The sequence below is a fragment of the Alternaria infectoria genome (assembly GCF_024043175.1).
Source record: "Alternaria infectoria strain BMP 0036 chromosome Unknown scaffold_4, whole genome shotgun sequence".
NCBI lineage: Eukaryota > Fungi > Ascomycota > Dothideomycetes > Pleosporales > Pleosporaceae > Alternaria > Alternaria infectoria.
In genome coordinates this window covers 1,603,057-1,618,647 of record NW_026250693.1, presented here as the reverse complement: position 1 = coordinate 1,618,647, position 15,591 = coordinate 1,603,057, and the positions used below count along the sequence as shown (strand labels likewise).

The 15,591-nt window shown below is 54.5% G+C and overlaps 5 protein-coding genes across 5 annotated transcripts; 4 read left to right on the top strand and 1 right to left on the bottom strand.

Moving 5' to 3' along the window:
* Positions 1–1,930: 1,930 nt before the first annotated feature.
* J4E92_003536 (uncharacterized protein) lies at positions 1,931–4,902 on the top strand (the record flags this gene model as incomplete). Its single annotated transcript, XM_051494933.1, has 3 exons — positions 1,931–2,127; positions 2,175–2,248; positions 2,294–4,902. The coding sequence occupies 3 exons, from the start codon at positions 1,931–1,933 to the stop codon at positions 4,900–4,902; spliced, it is 2,880 nt and encodes a 959-aa protein (XP_051355226.1).
* A 1,229-nt stretch (positions 4,903–6,131) lies between these two features.
* J4E92_003535 (uncharacterized protein) lies at positions 6,132–7,269 on the top strand (the record flags this gene model as incomplete). Its single annotated transcript, XM_051494932.1, has 2 exons — positions 6,132–6,494; positions 6,556–7,269. The coding sequence occupies 2 exons, from the start codon at positions 6,132–6,134 to the stop codon at positions 7,267–7,269; spliced, it is 1,077 nt and encodes a 358-aa protein (XP_051355225.1).
* Positions 7,270–7,681: 412 nt separating this feature from the next.
* J4E92_003534 (uncharacterized protein) lies at positions 7,682–8,868 on the bottom strand (the record flags this gene model as incomplete). Its single annotated transcript, XM_051494931.1, has 5 exons — positions 7,682–7,699; positions 8,074–8,560; positions 8,611–8,694; positions 8,740–8,772; positions 8,822–8,868. 5 exons carry the CDS (start codon positions 8,866–8,868, stop codon positions 7,682–7,684), a joined length of 669 nt encoding a protein of 222 aa, XP_051355224.1.
* Positions 8,869–11,474: 2,606 nt separating this feature from the next.
* Positions 11,475–14,004, top strand: J4E92_003533 (uncharacterized protein; the record flags this gene model as incomplete). Its single annotated transcript, XM_051494930.1, has 2 exons — positions 11,475–12,756; positions 12,803–14,004. 2 exons carry the CDS (start codon positions 11,475–11,477, stop codon positions 14,002–14,004), a joined length of 2,484 nt encoding a protein of 827 aa, XP_051355223.1.
* A 917-nt stretch (positions 14,005–14,921) lies between these two features.
* J4E92_003532 (uncharacterized protein) lies at positions 14,922–15,538 on the top strand (the record flags this gene model as incomplete). Its single annotated transcript, XM_051494929.1, has 2 exons — positions 14,922–14,928; positions 14,973–15,538. 2 exons carry the CDS (start codon positions 14,922–14,924, stop codon positions 15,536–15,538), a joined length of 573 nt encoding a protein of 190 aa, XP_051355222.1.
* Positions 15,539–15,591: the final 53 nt, after the last annotated feature.

Sequence of the window (15,591 nt, the reverse complement as noted above, 5' to 3'; positions counted from 1 at the left end):
CCATGCACGCGCGACAGTGACAGGTTGCTGGAGAGGACTAGCAAAATGGAGATGTGGGCACGGAAGAAAGAAGACGTTGGCAGAAAGGCTGTGGTGACAAACACGGCTCAGCCCGGTGGATTGCGGGCTTTTCGTTTTCTAAGGCAGCGATACCCTGGGCAGAGGGAGTGTGAGGAGGGCAACAAGCAGCAGGTCGGACAAGCGTGTCTTGAAGGGGGTTTGACTGGCTGTGAAAGGCCATGTTCTACGTGCAGTGCCGTCGACGTGCCGCACCGCAGGCTGGGTGCAGGGCGACTGCTGCGTCATACGCAGGCCTGGGAATAGCAGGACGTCATCACGTCTATTTGCAGTCGACCCCAGCCGAGGGGCAGAGACGGGCAGGATCTTCAGGACAGGCAGAGGATCTTCAGGAGCAGAGGATTGGGGCATAGGATTGGGGGCACGATGAGCGCGGACTGGCGGTAATTATGTTTGTTTGGTTTAGTAGTCGTCATTTCTAGCGCACGTTGAGCGCGGTAGCGACAGCTGTCAGTGACGGCGATGTTCCGCTCGTTTGCATGCCTTTTGTTTCAACAACACGGCGCTGCCAGCTGCTGGCCACTGCGCGCAGGTCACGGCATGACAGTCAACCCATTCATCCCCGTCTACCTTATGAGAAACAGCGCAAAAGGGGTGCCGAGCCGGTGGCATGAGGACGCCTTATCAGACGGCCGGCTTATGCGCATCGGGGCGGTTACGGGCTCATACAAGAGGAGCCGAACACGACCTGTACTACAAATAAAGCAAGTTCAGACATAGCATTGATATTCGCACTGCACGTGTCTATATCCTAGACTAGCATGAATAATAAATTCTTGTTGCTCTCTATTGTGTATTGTAGTAGGTGATCTGTTCAAGTTCCCACAGTACGGTGCCGGTGGGGCGCGAGTGACGAGCAGTGAGGCGGCTGAAGTGAGACAGTGTGCGTGAGAACAGGCGCAGAACCAGTGAAGCAGCACAGCATGCGTAGGCGCCAGTTATCTTCATCTTGCCTGTCCACGCGTTGCAGCGGTCTGTAACGCGCCAGGCAGAGTCAGCAAACAGAAACACGAGGTCGAGCAGAATGGCAGATAGATGACAAGTGACAGGTACCGGGATGGATACAGGGCCTGCAACTATTTCCAGCTGGCGAGGCAGTCCCTGAACATCTCTGCGAGGCGGCCAAGATTATATTAAGTCGGTCTGCGGTGAGGCAGATGCGGGCTAGTCGCTAACGGCGCCGGAGCCCCATGCATACAAGCGCCCGCTGGCCCAACACGCGACGATCCACGGCTGCGTGCAAAGCAACGGGTGCATGAAGCTCAACACGCGTCTTTGATGAGGGCGCGGGAGGCTACTTGAGTGACTGTGGTGTGTCGCTGGGTGCGCTGATAGCGACAATGCCGTGTGGGCGCGCCGTCAGTGGCAGCGCCGAGTTGGGGCGCGTGCGATTGGCGGAGTGCCGTGACCCCAAACCCGCTAGCGTTTCAGGCTTGGAGCCATGGCAAAAGGTGTCTCCGCGCTCGCGCTGGCCCTCAGCAGACGACGGGATCATCCTCTGTTTCGAGCCCGCGTCTTGTTTCTGCCCTCGTCGACCTCTCCGAGCCAGCATCCCGGGCGCCCGTGTACGCCGCAATAAAGAAGCCCGAAACCCCCATTCCACAAAGACAAGGCCGTCCGCCCGCAACCCACCCCAACTCCACGACGCCGGAGACCCGCAGCCAACACCGCATCCTACCACACCCTACATTCCGCAGCGCCCTCTGTTTACGACCCTCTTCTATCCTGGCACGCGTAGCAACCATAATGCATATATGAGATAGCGTGAACAGACCGACCGACCGACGTACGACAACCGCCCTACCTCCTACCTAATTAGTCTACCACTCTTGAACATCGAACACCCGCACACATGGCCATGCTCGCCGCAAAGTCTCCGTATCCCGCGCCCTCCATGAGTGGGAGTGCCTCGCAGTCGTCCGCCCAATACAACGGCGGCCTCTCCGGCTACCGCAGCCATGCCTCAAATACACGGGCCGAGCAGTCCATGTTTGCTTCTCCCACCGAGTCAGAGTTCTCGGAGATATACGACGCTCCCGACGCCATCAGGTGAGCCTCACAGCTGCCAGCCTCGTGTACACCACTAACATGGACAGACATTGGGATGAGGACAAAGTTGGCGACTGGCTGAAGCGCATCAACTGCGCCCAGTATGTCGACCTCTTCAAGCGTATGTCACCAAGCCCATCATGCTAGCGACTGCTAACATCCCCAGACAACCACATCAACGGCGAGAACCTCATGGAGATGGACCAGACCCACCTCAAGGACATGGGCATCAAGAAGGTCGGCGACCGCGTCCGCATCGGCTCGCAGGCAAAGCAGCTGCGCAACAAGGAGTACAAGAAAGCCTCAAGACGCACGTCAAATAGGCAATCGCTGGCCACGCTCGACAACGCCGCATACACTCCGCCATCCTCTGGCTCTCCCCGCCCGCTCTACTCTGCACGATCGAATCCTCCCGTCTCCAACTCGAATCCCGTCAGCTCGCGGACCGAGAAGCGCATGTCGAGACAGATCATGAACTCCGACCTGAGCAGCTTCGCATACGGTGCCAAACCTCCCTCGCGTCCCGCGTCTCCTCTTGTCGACCAAGAGACCCGGAACCTTCGGTCACAACGGCAGGGAGGAATGAACAGCCCCAAGGAGCTTGGCAACAAGACATACGGCGCGCATCCCCTCAGTGCTTCCAGCAGCTCCGTCAACATCGCTTCCCAGTTCTCGCGCAACCAACGCACTACACCCACCGAAACACCACAGACAGCCCGCTTCGCCCACCACGTTCGTGCGAGTCCTAGCGTGGACAGTGCCACCAACAGCGCCATCTTGCCACACGACAAGGCGCTAGTCCGTGTTATCTACGATGGCGGACGCACCTCAGTCGTGAACATCGAAGGCTGCAAGACGGCCGAGGAGGTCATGCTGAAGACCCTGACCAAGGGCCACCTCAACACCGCCCATGTCAAGAACTACTGCTTCTACATTCTCAACAGCCCAGAGCCAGACCCATCGCTATCTGAACGCTTGAGTGACATCGAGCTCTTCAGACTCGTCAAGGATGCCAACAGACACGAAAGAGGCCGGTTAATACTTCGCAAGGTTCACGCTGGTGAGCCGGATGAAGACCAACTGAAGGCTGCGGCTGGCATCTACGCGCAACAGAACTTCCAGCAGAGTTCCACCGTCTACGTACCGTCAAGCAACCGCAGCCAGATCAAGATTGAGAAGCTCACGGGCGAGTCGCTTGCTGCTGTCAGCTACCCTCTATCACCAACATCCGCGAGAGAACGAGAACGCCACATCAACTCAACAGCCCAGAATCTGGAAGGACCCTCTGATCCAAACAGGTCACCAGTCTTCCAAGCTCGTGCCCGGAAACTAAAGCAGTTCTATGGTGCTCGACCTCCCAGCGAGCTCATTACATCCGACCTGACCTCCTACTTCCCTGACGTCGGAAAAGATGAGATTGACAAGACCGTCCGCATGTCGATACGTCGCTCTCACCGACTCAGCCGCGCAGCCTCGCGTCTATCGATGGCATCCAACTTCAGCGTTGCTTCCAGCCTGAAGGATGCGCCGCCACTACCATCCATCGCCGACACTTGGCTCCAAGGTGGTGCTCAAGCCCGCCCACTTCGCCCACTTTCGGTCATGCGACTTGGTCTGCCCAACCAATCTGGGTACCGTGACTCTATGGCATCTTCTGTTCTGGAACCTCTAGACGAGGAGTCACCTCTCGAACCCAACCGAAAATCATATGTGTCGTTTGGTGGTGAATCGGATACCCTTGCCATTACAGACCCGGAGGGCAACACCACTCTACAATCCTACTTCGACGACGGGGGTAGCAGCCTTACGGGTAGCAGTAGCAGCAACACCGAGAACGGCGACTCACTCAACAAACGCCTTTCTGAGGCCATTGCTGAGGATGGCGAAGAGTCAGACGATGAACTGGCCGAGTATCTCGAACAGGACTCCTGGGACAACGTCAAGTACATGAAGGGAGCTCTCATCGGACAAGGTTCTTTCGGCAGCGTTTACCTTGCCCTACATGCCGTCACCGGTGAGCTCATGGCCGTCAAGCAGGTCGAGCTTCCTTCTGTAGCTGGCGCCTCCCAGATGGACAGCAGGAAGACAAACATGGTGGAAGCCCTGAAACACGAGATCGGCCTGCTACGAGAACTCAAGCACAAGAACATCGTGCAGTACCTTGGCTCCAACTCAGATGAGAGCCATCTCAACATTTTCCTCGAGTACGTCCCAGGTGGTTCCGTGGCAACCATGCTGGTGAACTACGGCCCGCTCGGCGAATCCCTCATCCAGAACTTCGTACGCCAGATTCTGACCGGTCTTTCGTACCTTCACTCCCGGGATATCATCCATCGCGACATCAAGGGTGCAAACATCCTCGTCGACAACAAGGGCTCAGTCAAGATTTCCGACTTCGGTATCTCCAAGCGCATTGAAGCCTCTACACTGGGTGGCGGCAAGAAGGGAGCTCAGCGCGTCTCCCTTCAAGGTTCAGTCTTCTGGATGGCACCAGAAGTCGTTCGACAGACAGCCTACACCCGCAAAGCCGATATCTGGTCGCTCGGCTGCCTGGTTGTCGAGATGTTTACGGGAAGCCACCCGCATCCCAACTGCACTCAACTGCAAGCCATCTTTAAGATCGGTGGTAGTGGTGATGCCAGCCCTACCATTCCAGACAACGCTGGCGACGATGCTCGAACCTTCCTGGCCCAGACCTTCCTCATCGATCACGAGAAGCGTCCCAGTGCTGACGAGCTTCTCGCCAGCCATTTCATAACTAATCAGGGTGCATAAATTTTCACATACGGCGCACAACATATTTCTAGCATGGAACGGAGAAGCATCATTGGGAATTTCGTGGTATATCCTGATCATCTAGTGGTCCCCAAGGTGTTCTGTTCTTTGGGAGTTTTTCCCTTTCTAACGCCCTTAACGCTTACATGCGCGAATGATTCTGTACTATACCACTTTTCGATACGCTTTTCTAGTAGAAGGAAAGGGAGGTGCTACGCAGCATGTGCATACGCTGCTGAACTTTTAATGGGTGCTTTGGATGGGGCGCAGACAGTTTGTACTATAGCTGTCTATTAGATCTATCTCGACCCCTTCACAACCACTATCTTCGTATACATATCAAACATTGCTCTAATCCAACGAGTTTGTCTCGACCCCACGTGCTGGCCACGATGACGCGCCTTCCACAATAAAGTTCAGTGGCTGAAGCTGCCACAGTCGCATCACCACAAGCTCTACCCCACTGTCCCAGACTCCATACACACAGGAACGCAAAATCCAAACCACCGACTGTATCACCAGGGAAAAAAACTTGTAGATCGACTGCACGCCTTGCTACATCCCAATCTCCGACCTAATCCACTTCTTATACGCCTAGCTTACTCATATGTGCAGCAACGGAACTTCGGACGTCTTGGCTCAACCCCACATCCGCGCTCACATGCATCCCGCCTGACGTAGTCTAGTCTGGTCCCTCGTTCCCAATCCACTTACAGCTTTGCCCCCCAATCGCGGGTGCGGGGTAAACTTCAGCTACGTGTGGTCACGCGTTTTAGCTGTTTGCCTCGGCTTCGGTTCTTTAGGTAGTTACCTTGGGTTTGTGGATACTTCGTGCTGACGCGTGTGTTTATCGTGAGGTACAGCTGGGCATGGATGGCGGTCCGAATGTGACAAGAGTGTTATTGGTCCGGTAGATGGGTGAGGTAGTTTGTGGGTGAGGGTTGTGCACTTTTTCCGTGTGCGTAACTTCGTATCTATTGTGTTGGAAGGCCGTAGACGGGGCTGGTGTGGGGTAGAGATAGGGTCGTTAGCTAAGGGAGAGTCAGGGTAGCTCGACGCGTTATGGAGCTTGGGTGTTGGTGCGGGGAAAGGTATATGTACTGGAGGTGTCTCTCGGGTTGCTTCAATCCGTCTTCAATTAACCCATCCTGACTGCTCCTTCCCCCTCCCCGAAGCGTCTCGTCCGAACTGTCTCTACATCGAGTGGTACACTACATCAACCGTCCAACATGTCCCTTCCCTCCAAATATAAAGCCGCCATCTACGATGCGCCCGGCTCTATCTCCACCAAAATCGTCGATCTCGACATGCCCGAGCCCGGCGCCGGCGAAGTCTTGATCAATCTCACACACTCTGGTGTCTGCCATTCCGATCTAGGCGTTATGATGAACTCGTGGAAAACATTACCTTTCCCCACACAAGCCGGACAAGTCGGTGGTCACGAGGGCGTAGGCAAGATCGTAAAGATGGGACCAGGAACAGAGAACTCTGCGGTCAAGATGGGGGATCGTGTGGGAATCAAGTGGATGTCGGGGATTTGTGAGACATGCGAGGCTTGCAGGGCGGGTATGGACGCTTCGTGTTTCTCAGGAGTGAGTTTTCCCTATATATATGACCAAAATCTGGACTGCGATTACTAATTCGGGTGAATAGAAAGTCTCAGGATACTACACACCGGGAACCTTCCAGCAATACGTCCTCTCTCCCGCAAACTACGTCACGCCCATCCCCGCAGACCTCGACTCCGCAGCCGCGGCACCGCTCCTCTGCGCAGGTGTAACTGTCTACTCCGCGCTCCGCAAGACAAACGCCGAGTCAGGTGCTTGGGTCGTAATATCAGGTGCTGGAGGCGGACTAGGTCATTTGGCCGTGCAATTCAGTGCCAGGGGAATCGGCCACCGCGTCATCGGCATCGACCACTCTTCCAAGAAAGACATCGTCATGGAAAGCGGCGCGGAGCACTTCATCCCCGTAGACGGCACAGAGAACATGGTCGAAGCTGTTCAAGCACTCACAAACGGTCTCGGCGCTCACTCCGTCGTTGTCTGCACAGCGAACAACATGGCCTACGCTCAGTCTGTAGACCTACTTCGTTTCGGCGGCCGCGTGGTATGTGTCGGTATCCCCGAGGGCGACGTCGTACCCATCAAGAGCGCAAACCCTGGTGTCATGGTCGCCAAGGCGCTGCAGATTGTTGGTTCTGCGGTAGGATCAAGGAAAGAAGCGATTGAGACGATGGAGTTTGCGGCGAGGGGTATTGTTAAGACGCATTTCAGGACGGAGAAGATGGATAAACTTTCGGATATCTTCAATGAGATGCATGCGGGTAAGCTGCAGGGTAGGGTTGTGTTGGATATGACGGCATAGGGTGGACGGTTGGATTCGTGTTGAGAGTATTAGAAGTATACGGCAATATCATGAATGTCATCAATTTCACGAACTTCTCAACTGCTCTTGTGCGGTAGTAGCCTTCGTAATACCTGTATCTTCCTTCTAGCGTCTAACAGTTGAGCTTGATAGCCTCTAGTTATGGCTATCTATTCATCTTCTAGATTATCCCAGTGGGATACATGAAGCAGTGTACCACGCGCTCTGAGATCCTCAATCTATGCTGCGTGCACAGTCTGCAGCCACATTCATGAAAGTATTTGAGTAAAAAGCCGTGCTGCCAGCTTATGTTCGCCTCAGAGACAAGGATCGGTGCGTTGAACAGGTCGTGGAGCGCGGAGGCTGCTGATGCGCCGTCGCAGAACGCGTGTTGTTGTTGTTGTTGTTTGGACTAGCTGAAGTCAGCGTCCTGTTAAAAGGCATGGCCAGAGCAGTACGACATACCTGCACCGCGTCTCGTCTGCCCCTCTCAAGATATTCCGTCCAGTCTTCTCCACCTCCTGTGGTGAACCTTTCATACCGTACCTTGACGTCTGCGCCACCATCCCTCGCACGACGGTATACCGATCCTACCATCTCATACAGATTACGTTTGGTACTCGGTTCATGCAGTATCCCTCCAGGACCTACTATGGGAGCAAGGAAGCAAAGCTCCAGCACAACGGCATGATCTGTGTAGTTGAGCGTCTCTAACCCTTCTAGACGATCAAGATACATTGCGGACAGTGACGGTAAGTCGAGAAAGACATGTTGTGAATAGCTTGCTATTTGAGCTCTGCTCACACCCGTTGCAACATCTTCGGCGTCGTGAAAGGCGGTGTCGCTGCGAAGGTACACACGTAATTGGCGGACAAGATTGCGGAAGTATACCCCCGGCCGGATCTCGATATTCAGTAGGTGTCTAACGTTTAGACTGGTTCTGGAGCCCCGGAAGTAGAAGGGGGTTTTGCGAAGCGCTAGGTTCTGGAATTCAGTACTGGCTGATGAACCCATCACAGCGACGGAGAAACAGTAGTCATGCATGAACGGATTGAGCTCTTCGCGCATGGCTTTCGCATGCTCGCTCGCTCCAGCGCTGCCAGATTGCAATCTTCCGTTCACGATCTCGACCTTGGGATGTTCCAGTCTTGGGATGACTATCGGCTTGCTGATGTCGAAGACATGCTCGTAGATATTCTCACGGACCTCCAACGGAAGCGAAGCGTGAATCTCGCTGAGGAGCGGCGCGAGAAGCTGACCGGAGCATTGTTCAAGGTCGGCCTTGATTTGACTTGGCGGTATCAGCGACCACTTCTACGACCATAGACAAACCAGACTCACTTCGTGAAGACGCCTTTCCAATCTTGCAGCACGTTGAGCTTTTCCGATCTGGTGATGCGGGGGACCTTGATTTCATCGGCGATCCTGAGAGGTCAGTGGTAAGCCTTTGAGACAGGCTAAGGCCCATACCGCTCTTGAATTTGCTTGAGCAATCTGCTCTTCCTGAGTCTAGTCAGTAGCGTGTCTAGAAATTGCAATACGGTTGATATACTTCAGGATCGTGCGCTGCCATTGCTCTGTGCACTGGTTGGCATCCATATCTCGCTAAATGTCAATCTCCCGCCGTTGGATCTAGAGCGATCGCTAGCGTTAGTAGCGCTGGGTTGCGAAAGAAGAGATGAAGATTCAAACTTTTTCGACATCACGATGATTCTGGATCAGATACGCGGTCTCCGTTACTAGCGCAGAATACAAAGAGGGGTTCCAGCTCTGTGCGCAACGTTACACAGCGTGTAGCGTGTTGTCTTCCTCCAATAGACTATGTGTTGACTACCCGAAATGTGGGAGCGGAATACAAGACTCTCTATGCCAACCTTTGAATGTTAGCAGCCTTGACACGTTCTCACACTATCAAAGCCAGCAAGTACGACCTCCAAGCAACGGGTCGCTACGACATATAAGCGGTTGGATTGATGCCCTCTTATCTCCTTACGCGTTACAAGGCCAAGCTGACAGAAGATCTGAGAAAGGTTCCGATGATACGAGCCGAAACCACCGTCACGGATGTGACCGGCAATCAAACGATACGCAACAGGGTCGCAATCACGGACCCTCGATCATGTGCGGACTAAGAGTTGATCGGGGCACTAGATGTGCGATGTCGAAGTCCGTGTGGGCCGTAGTGTGTATCACCGCGCCGGACGCCCACTCCTATTCGCATGCGCACGCCTTACACGAAGGGTCTGGAGGGGCCAGGTTTCTCCAGAGGTCTCTGATCATTCCGCTTCGGTTGAAGATATTCTGTGTAGCCAACAGCCTCACCCTGGTAAGGCCAGCACAGCTCCTTGCAGTGCGACGTCAGCGACGTCATGGTCACAGCTAGAGCGAACCTTGGATCACCGCTAGTCGTCCAAGGACCAGGCAGATGCAAATGATCAGTGATGTTGGGGTCGAGAAGCTGAAACGAGATGGAGTTCGATGCACGGTGCCGTGGGGTTTCGACATACATGAGATGTGCCTGGTGCATCAATAAGGCGCAGTGCTTATAGAGTAGTTCGAGGCGGACGTCGTGTCCGGCACAATGGCCCCAAATTAGTGCGGCACCAGGGCTGAGCAAGCAGTCGCGCCGCAAATAGCACGGCCCCAGCGCCAAAACACAACAACCTTGGATGTCTCTGATTGCTCCCCACTGCTATGCCTCACTACAACGCATCCTTGTGATAACGTTTATTGCGCAATGAGGAGCCGTACATGTCCCGGGGGCGTGCGTCATTGGGTTTTCGCCCGCCTGCCCACCCATGCTGTCCTGTCCGCCCACTCGGAGTTGGCCTCCATCTCATCTCACTCAGCTCAGCTTTCGCCGGGCGCTGCATGCATCTTCTGTGCGGAACGCCACGGCCGGGCTATTCATGGAGCTCAGTGGTGTCTAGCAGTGCCTTAGGTTATGATTATCTTGGCTTCGGACGATATACAGTCCATGCCCTGCCACCATGCCCGAGTCACGGCTTCGATGGGAGATCCCTTATCCAACTACTCACCCTCAGCAACTCCAGACTGCTACTCGTACATTTTCTGCAGCCTAATACGTCACTAATCGACCCGCTCAAGCCCACCTGCCCATGTTGACACATTGCTCTGAGTGATCAGCCTCACCTGGCGCACTGAAGAGAAGGATGTCAGCTTTACTTAAGCTAAAGCCGAAAAAGTCAGCTACCATCTTACGCGCAGTTCCAGAAAGTACTAAAGACGATGCGGCTCTCCCCTCTCACAATCACAACACAGCGACCGAGGGTCGCAGGGACGGCAATGACGGCAACCGACCGTCGTCAGCAGGTTTGACCGTACCGTTGCCTTCAAGATCAACATCTATCTGGGGTAGGAGACGGAAGAGCATTGCTTCGGCAGTGGTCGCAACGGGAGCCAGTAATACTGCAGGTGGACTGTCGGCATCAAGCCACGCATCGCTTGTAGGCACCATCGGCACATATAAGCACGGCAAAATCCAATGGCGAAAGAAGAATCGCAAAACGGTCACTAAGCACAAGAAGAACATTCCGAGCGGGGCCAGACATCCGGCTGCGAAGCCTAAGATACAAGTGGTAATCCCTTGTGGAAAGCCACTGCCCGCTCTTCCATTCCTCGAAACGGGCCCTACCGATCTCGAAAGCCACCACGAGGTCTCGCCTCCGTCAGCAAGCCACCATCGCATACGAGATTCCATTGTATCTCCACTTGCGCATCCGCAAACACAGCACACAATCCGCCAAACCGCTCCAGTGAATACGCGATACACACCGAACCAATTCAAGAGTAGCTTCGAGTCTAACAGTTCGTGTAACGAGTCGCAAGATAGCGATGCTTCATCACTGCACAGCAACCACTCTTCAGAGACTAGCGTGGAGGTCGATAAATCTCCGACACAAGGAAGCACCTGCCAACCTTCAGCGCATCTTCCGAGTGGCCAGACCCTGGCGCCTAGAGGTACTCTACATGCTCGCTCTGAGCTCACCCTATCTTTCAACGGGAGCCAATCCCATGCACCGCCGTCGATAGCGCCCCGAGAATACATCCACCCGTCCTCTAGCGATGAGAATCTCCCCTTCCAACCAACTTGTGCTCTCCATGTAGCTCAGAGCAAGCCACGATTGAACCGAAGGTCCTCAAAGCGGAGCGGTCCGCGGCAGAACTTAGCCGCGGATGCAAGTATGGGCATGATCAACGAGGCGAAACCCTCAGGAACTGAAGCGTTTCCAATCCCTCCACGTGCGTCCAGCCCTACGTTGAGCGAGGCTGAGTTCGACCTGCACGCTCAACTGGCTTCTTCGTTTGGCAGCAACAGCGATCCTCGCATGCTTGCCCAGGATGGGACGCCCCTTGCAGAACGCAACCCTTCCTGGAGGGGCATGCGTCAGGCGTCAGCTGGAGACGGGAAGCTTATTGATACTACAGGCCAGCCCCGAAGAGATTTCGCTAATGCTGTACTGCCTGATAATCCTCCTCCGGCTGTCCCGCGTAAATCCAGCAGGCGGCGATTGGCAGCCAGGACGACTGTTGAAGTCAACCGTCTACCGCGAGACCATATCGCTTCACAGCTGAAGCGAAAGTCCTTTCGCACGAGCAGAACATTGACACTTATGATTCCGCAATACAAGCGTTCCAGTGTGGACCTGGTGTTTTCTCCGCGAGCTGTTTCTACCAAAACCACCAAACCACCCATTACGTCTGACGGAGCTGAGAAAGTCATACTCAACATCTTCCAACATCTAGATCACTTCAACGATCTTTTCGCCGCAGCCTCCATCAACCGAGGCTTCTATCGTGTGTTCAAACGTCATGAACTCGATCTCATCAAATCTACCTTGCAAAAGATGTCACCACCAGCCTGGGAGTTTAGAGAGATCGCCTTTCCTGGACACGAACTTCTACTTGCAGCAGACCTTGAGACGACACGACCTGCAGAGGAGTACACCCCAACTTCATATCTCAAGCTCCAGAAGCGAGACATCCAAGTCATCCGCACAATCAAGTCGGAGATTATGGAGAAATGCCAGTCCTTCGTACGACCAGAGATATCAGCTGCGCTCATGAGCGCCTGCCCAGCCGAGTCTGCTAGGGTTGACGATGCGTTATGGCGCATATGGACATTCTGTAAGCTATTTGGCTCGGGAAAAGGACGTGAGGAGGACATTGTTGCGCAGATGGACTGGCTCAATGGTGGTATGCTTGTCCATCAGGCGACCTGCACCTTCAGCATGATGAGCACAGACCTCATGAGCGACACATTGGTCGGTGCACCTGAGTGCTTCGGGCAAGGGAACGAAGGCGGCCTTACCGCCGAGCAACTCTTCGACATGATGGAACTATGGACCTGTCTTTCCGTCCTGCTACAAAACTTCGAAGGGCGCACAGTTCAAGCCCGACAAGCCGGTATTTACGACAACACCGACATTCGTGGTGGCGATATTGATGGCGAGGAGATGATGCTTGGTTCGTCTATCCGCTGCATAATCATGGATCTTGCTAACCAGACCAGACGAATGGATCTACCACCTCCTCACCTTTGGCCTTGATACTGTTCTCAAGCTCACTGGCCCGTTCCACCCCTCGGATCCCAAAGCCTTTGTTATTGCGGCGGAGAACGGATGGGTCAACTGGAAGCCTCCTGTGCTTGACGGTACACGACAATACTTCCTCAAAGAAGCAGCCCGACGCGTCTACGAAGACAAGATTGCGCATACCTATGCTAAGATCTCAATCCGCGACGTGCAGCGCCAACAGTCCAAGATACGTATTCAGAAACACATTGACGAACTCAAGGATCGCAAAAGGAATGGTGAGCAACGACCAATGGTTCTCAGGGAAAGACCCATGTCAGACTGGGATACTGTGATTCGAAACTTGACACGCCCTCCTCTACCACCACAAGGCCCGGGAAAGGACATCATCACTCATGTTCCGGCACTGAGATCATCTTCTGTGGAAGACATACCGACATCTGTGCCTCTTCCTAGATCGAGGTCGACATCCAGCAGAACAGCTTCACCACCTCGGCGAACTGTGGCTCAGCCTTTGCTCCCATCACCGCCCCCCTCCACAGTTCCTAGTAACCATGATCGACATAGCATTTCGTCAATCCTAGCACCTATCAGGGAACGGACACCCTCACCGCCACGTCGAACGGTTGCTCAGCCCCTTCTACCATCTCCCTCGGTCACAACAGTCCAGAGCAACCGCGATCTATACACCATGGGCAGTGTATCAAGCGCAAGCTCTCCACCCCGCCGCATGTTTGCTCAGCCGCTTCTGCCGACACCCTCCGCTTCCACGGCGACAAACAGTCGTGATTGGCATCGCTACAGCACAGGCACATCTATGCCTTCTATCCTCGAGGATCCATTACATCATCCTCTGTCCGAACCACCCGGACCGCCTCACCCCGCATTCCGCCCTCATCCCATGTCAATGCCTTACCGTGGCCGCCACATGCGTCAGAGTAGTAGTCAGTCATCTGCCGGAAGCTCCACTCCCAGAGGTGGAGCCCTCCAACAGCACGAACAACAACACCACATCTATGGATCTCGGAGTCATGAGAACACGGCCGATAAGGCCATATGGCGGATTGTCGAGATGGGTTTCACAGCCGAGCAGGCCCGAGAGGCGCTAAGGTTAACCGATCTGGGAGACGGACTGAGGGTCGACCGAGCGGTGGAATTGCTGCTTAGTCGGCAGACATGAATGAGCTGGTGTTTGCAGAGTCGGAAGGATTCCGCTCGAGACAGATAATTTCCTTTTGTGGTAGGCGTTGCGATTTTGTCCTTCATTACAGCGCGTGCAAGATACCCCATCCTTTCGTTTGTGCATCTTATCATCAACAGTCTACAGTCGTTCAATGTATATTTTTACCTTTGCAGAACGGTCGGCGACCACAACCCACTTTGACATTATCATCTAACGGAATTCAACGGTTGAAGCCGCTGATGAGTCGTGGAAATTACCCGAAAGGGGACGGGACGGTATCCAATTTTAATTTCGCGGCCCCTCGACCCCAACGCTAATTCGGGATGACCCTAGCTCGATGGTTTGCCTTATTCGCATCACGATCAGGCAGTGCAAGGAAAGAAGTGGGAGCTTCGTTCGTGTATTTCCGCTCAGATCGCTCCTCAGACTCTTCTCTTCCCGCTTCTCTCCACCTTTGACTTTCCATCTGTCGACAGCGACAAAAAAACAACCTTTGCGGAGTACAGTGCGCATACTCGATGCCCGGCATGTTGTCGCAAGCGTCGATATCTGCAACATTTCTCCTCCTCCTAGCGTCGCTCCCGTCCAGCACGCCCACCTGCTTCCTCCCCAACGGCACCGCGCACCAGGACGAAGGAACTTCGCGCTGTTCTTCCATATCTGGCTCCCCGCTCTACAACACATGCTGCCAAACGCAATGGCCGAACCCACCGGGCGGCGATGTTATAAACGGCCCTACGGCGGATGAATGCATGCCGAACGGGCTGTGTCAGAACAGAGGCTTCAGCAGCGCACCTGGACAAGAAGCAGAGCCGTGGACGCACTTCTACCGGGTTTACTGTTCGAATGCGAACTGGGAGGGTTGCTTGGATGTCTGCAGAGACGGGGTATGTTGCTTTTCCTCGTTTGTGGCTATGCAGGGTGCATAAGTTTCAGAGAGCTAACAAGCGACTAGAATCTAGCAGACTCCGTCTCACAATTGACGCCTTGCGACGGAACAGCCAAATCAGAGTACTGGTGTTGTGGAGACAGCGACGCGTGCTGTTCGGCCTCCGCTGATGCGCTGGTCTCGAAGAGAATCAGGATTCCGAAGGAACTCGGAGGCGAGCAAGTAGCTTCTGCGAGTGCGGGGCCGGCTTCGCCAAGTGCTGGACCGGCTTCCTCCCGCGTGGGCACAGCTTCTTCGATCGGGAGCACGATAACTAGGAGTGCAGCACCGGTAGCGACGGGGACGGGAACGGGCGAGGAACCCACGCCATCGTCCGACGCAGCGAACCTGTCCGGCCAGAACGAGGAGAAGAAAGATGAGGGCAAATCGAACTCGGGACGCAATATCGGTATCGGCGTAGGTGTCGGCGCTGGAGTCGGTGCTCTGCTAGGTATTGCAGTGACCATGCTACTGCGAAGACGGAAGTCAAAGCAGAAGACTCGGGAGATTGAAAACGAGATTGCAGAAGAGAGGCAGAAGCAGGATCTAGCCAAAGGGTACCACCACGTGGCTGAGATGCCGCATCAGGAACCGGTATGTTGACATGCTAACGCGGTAAGGGATGTTGAGCTAACGATGAGATAGGTGTACGAGCT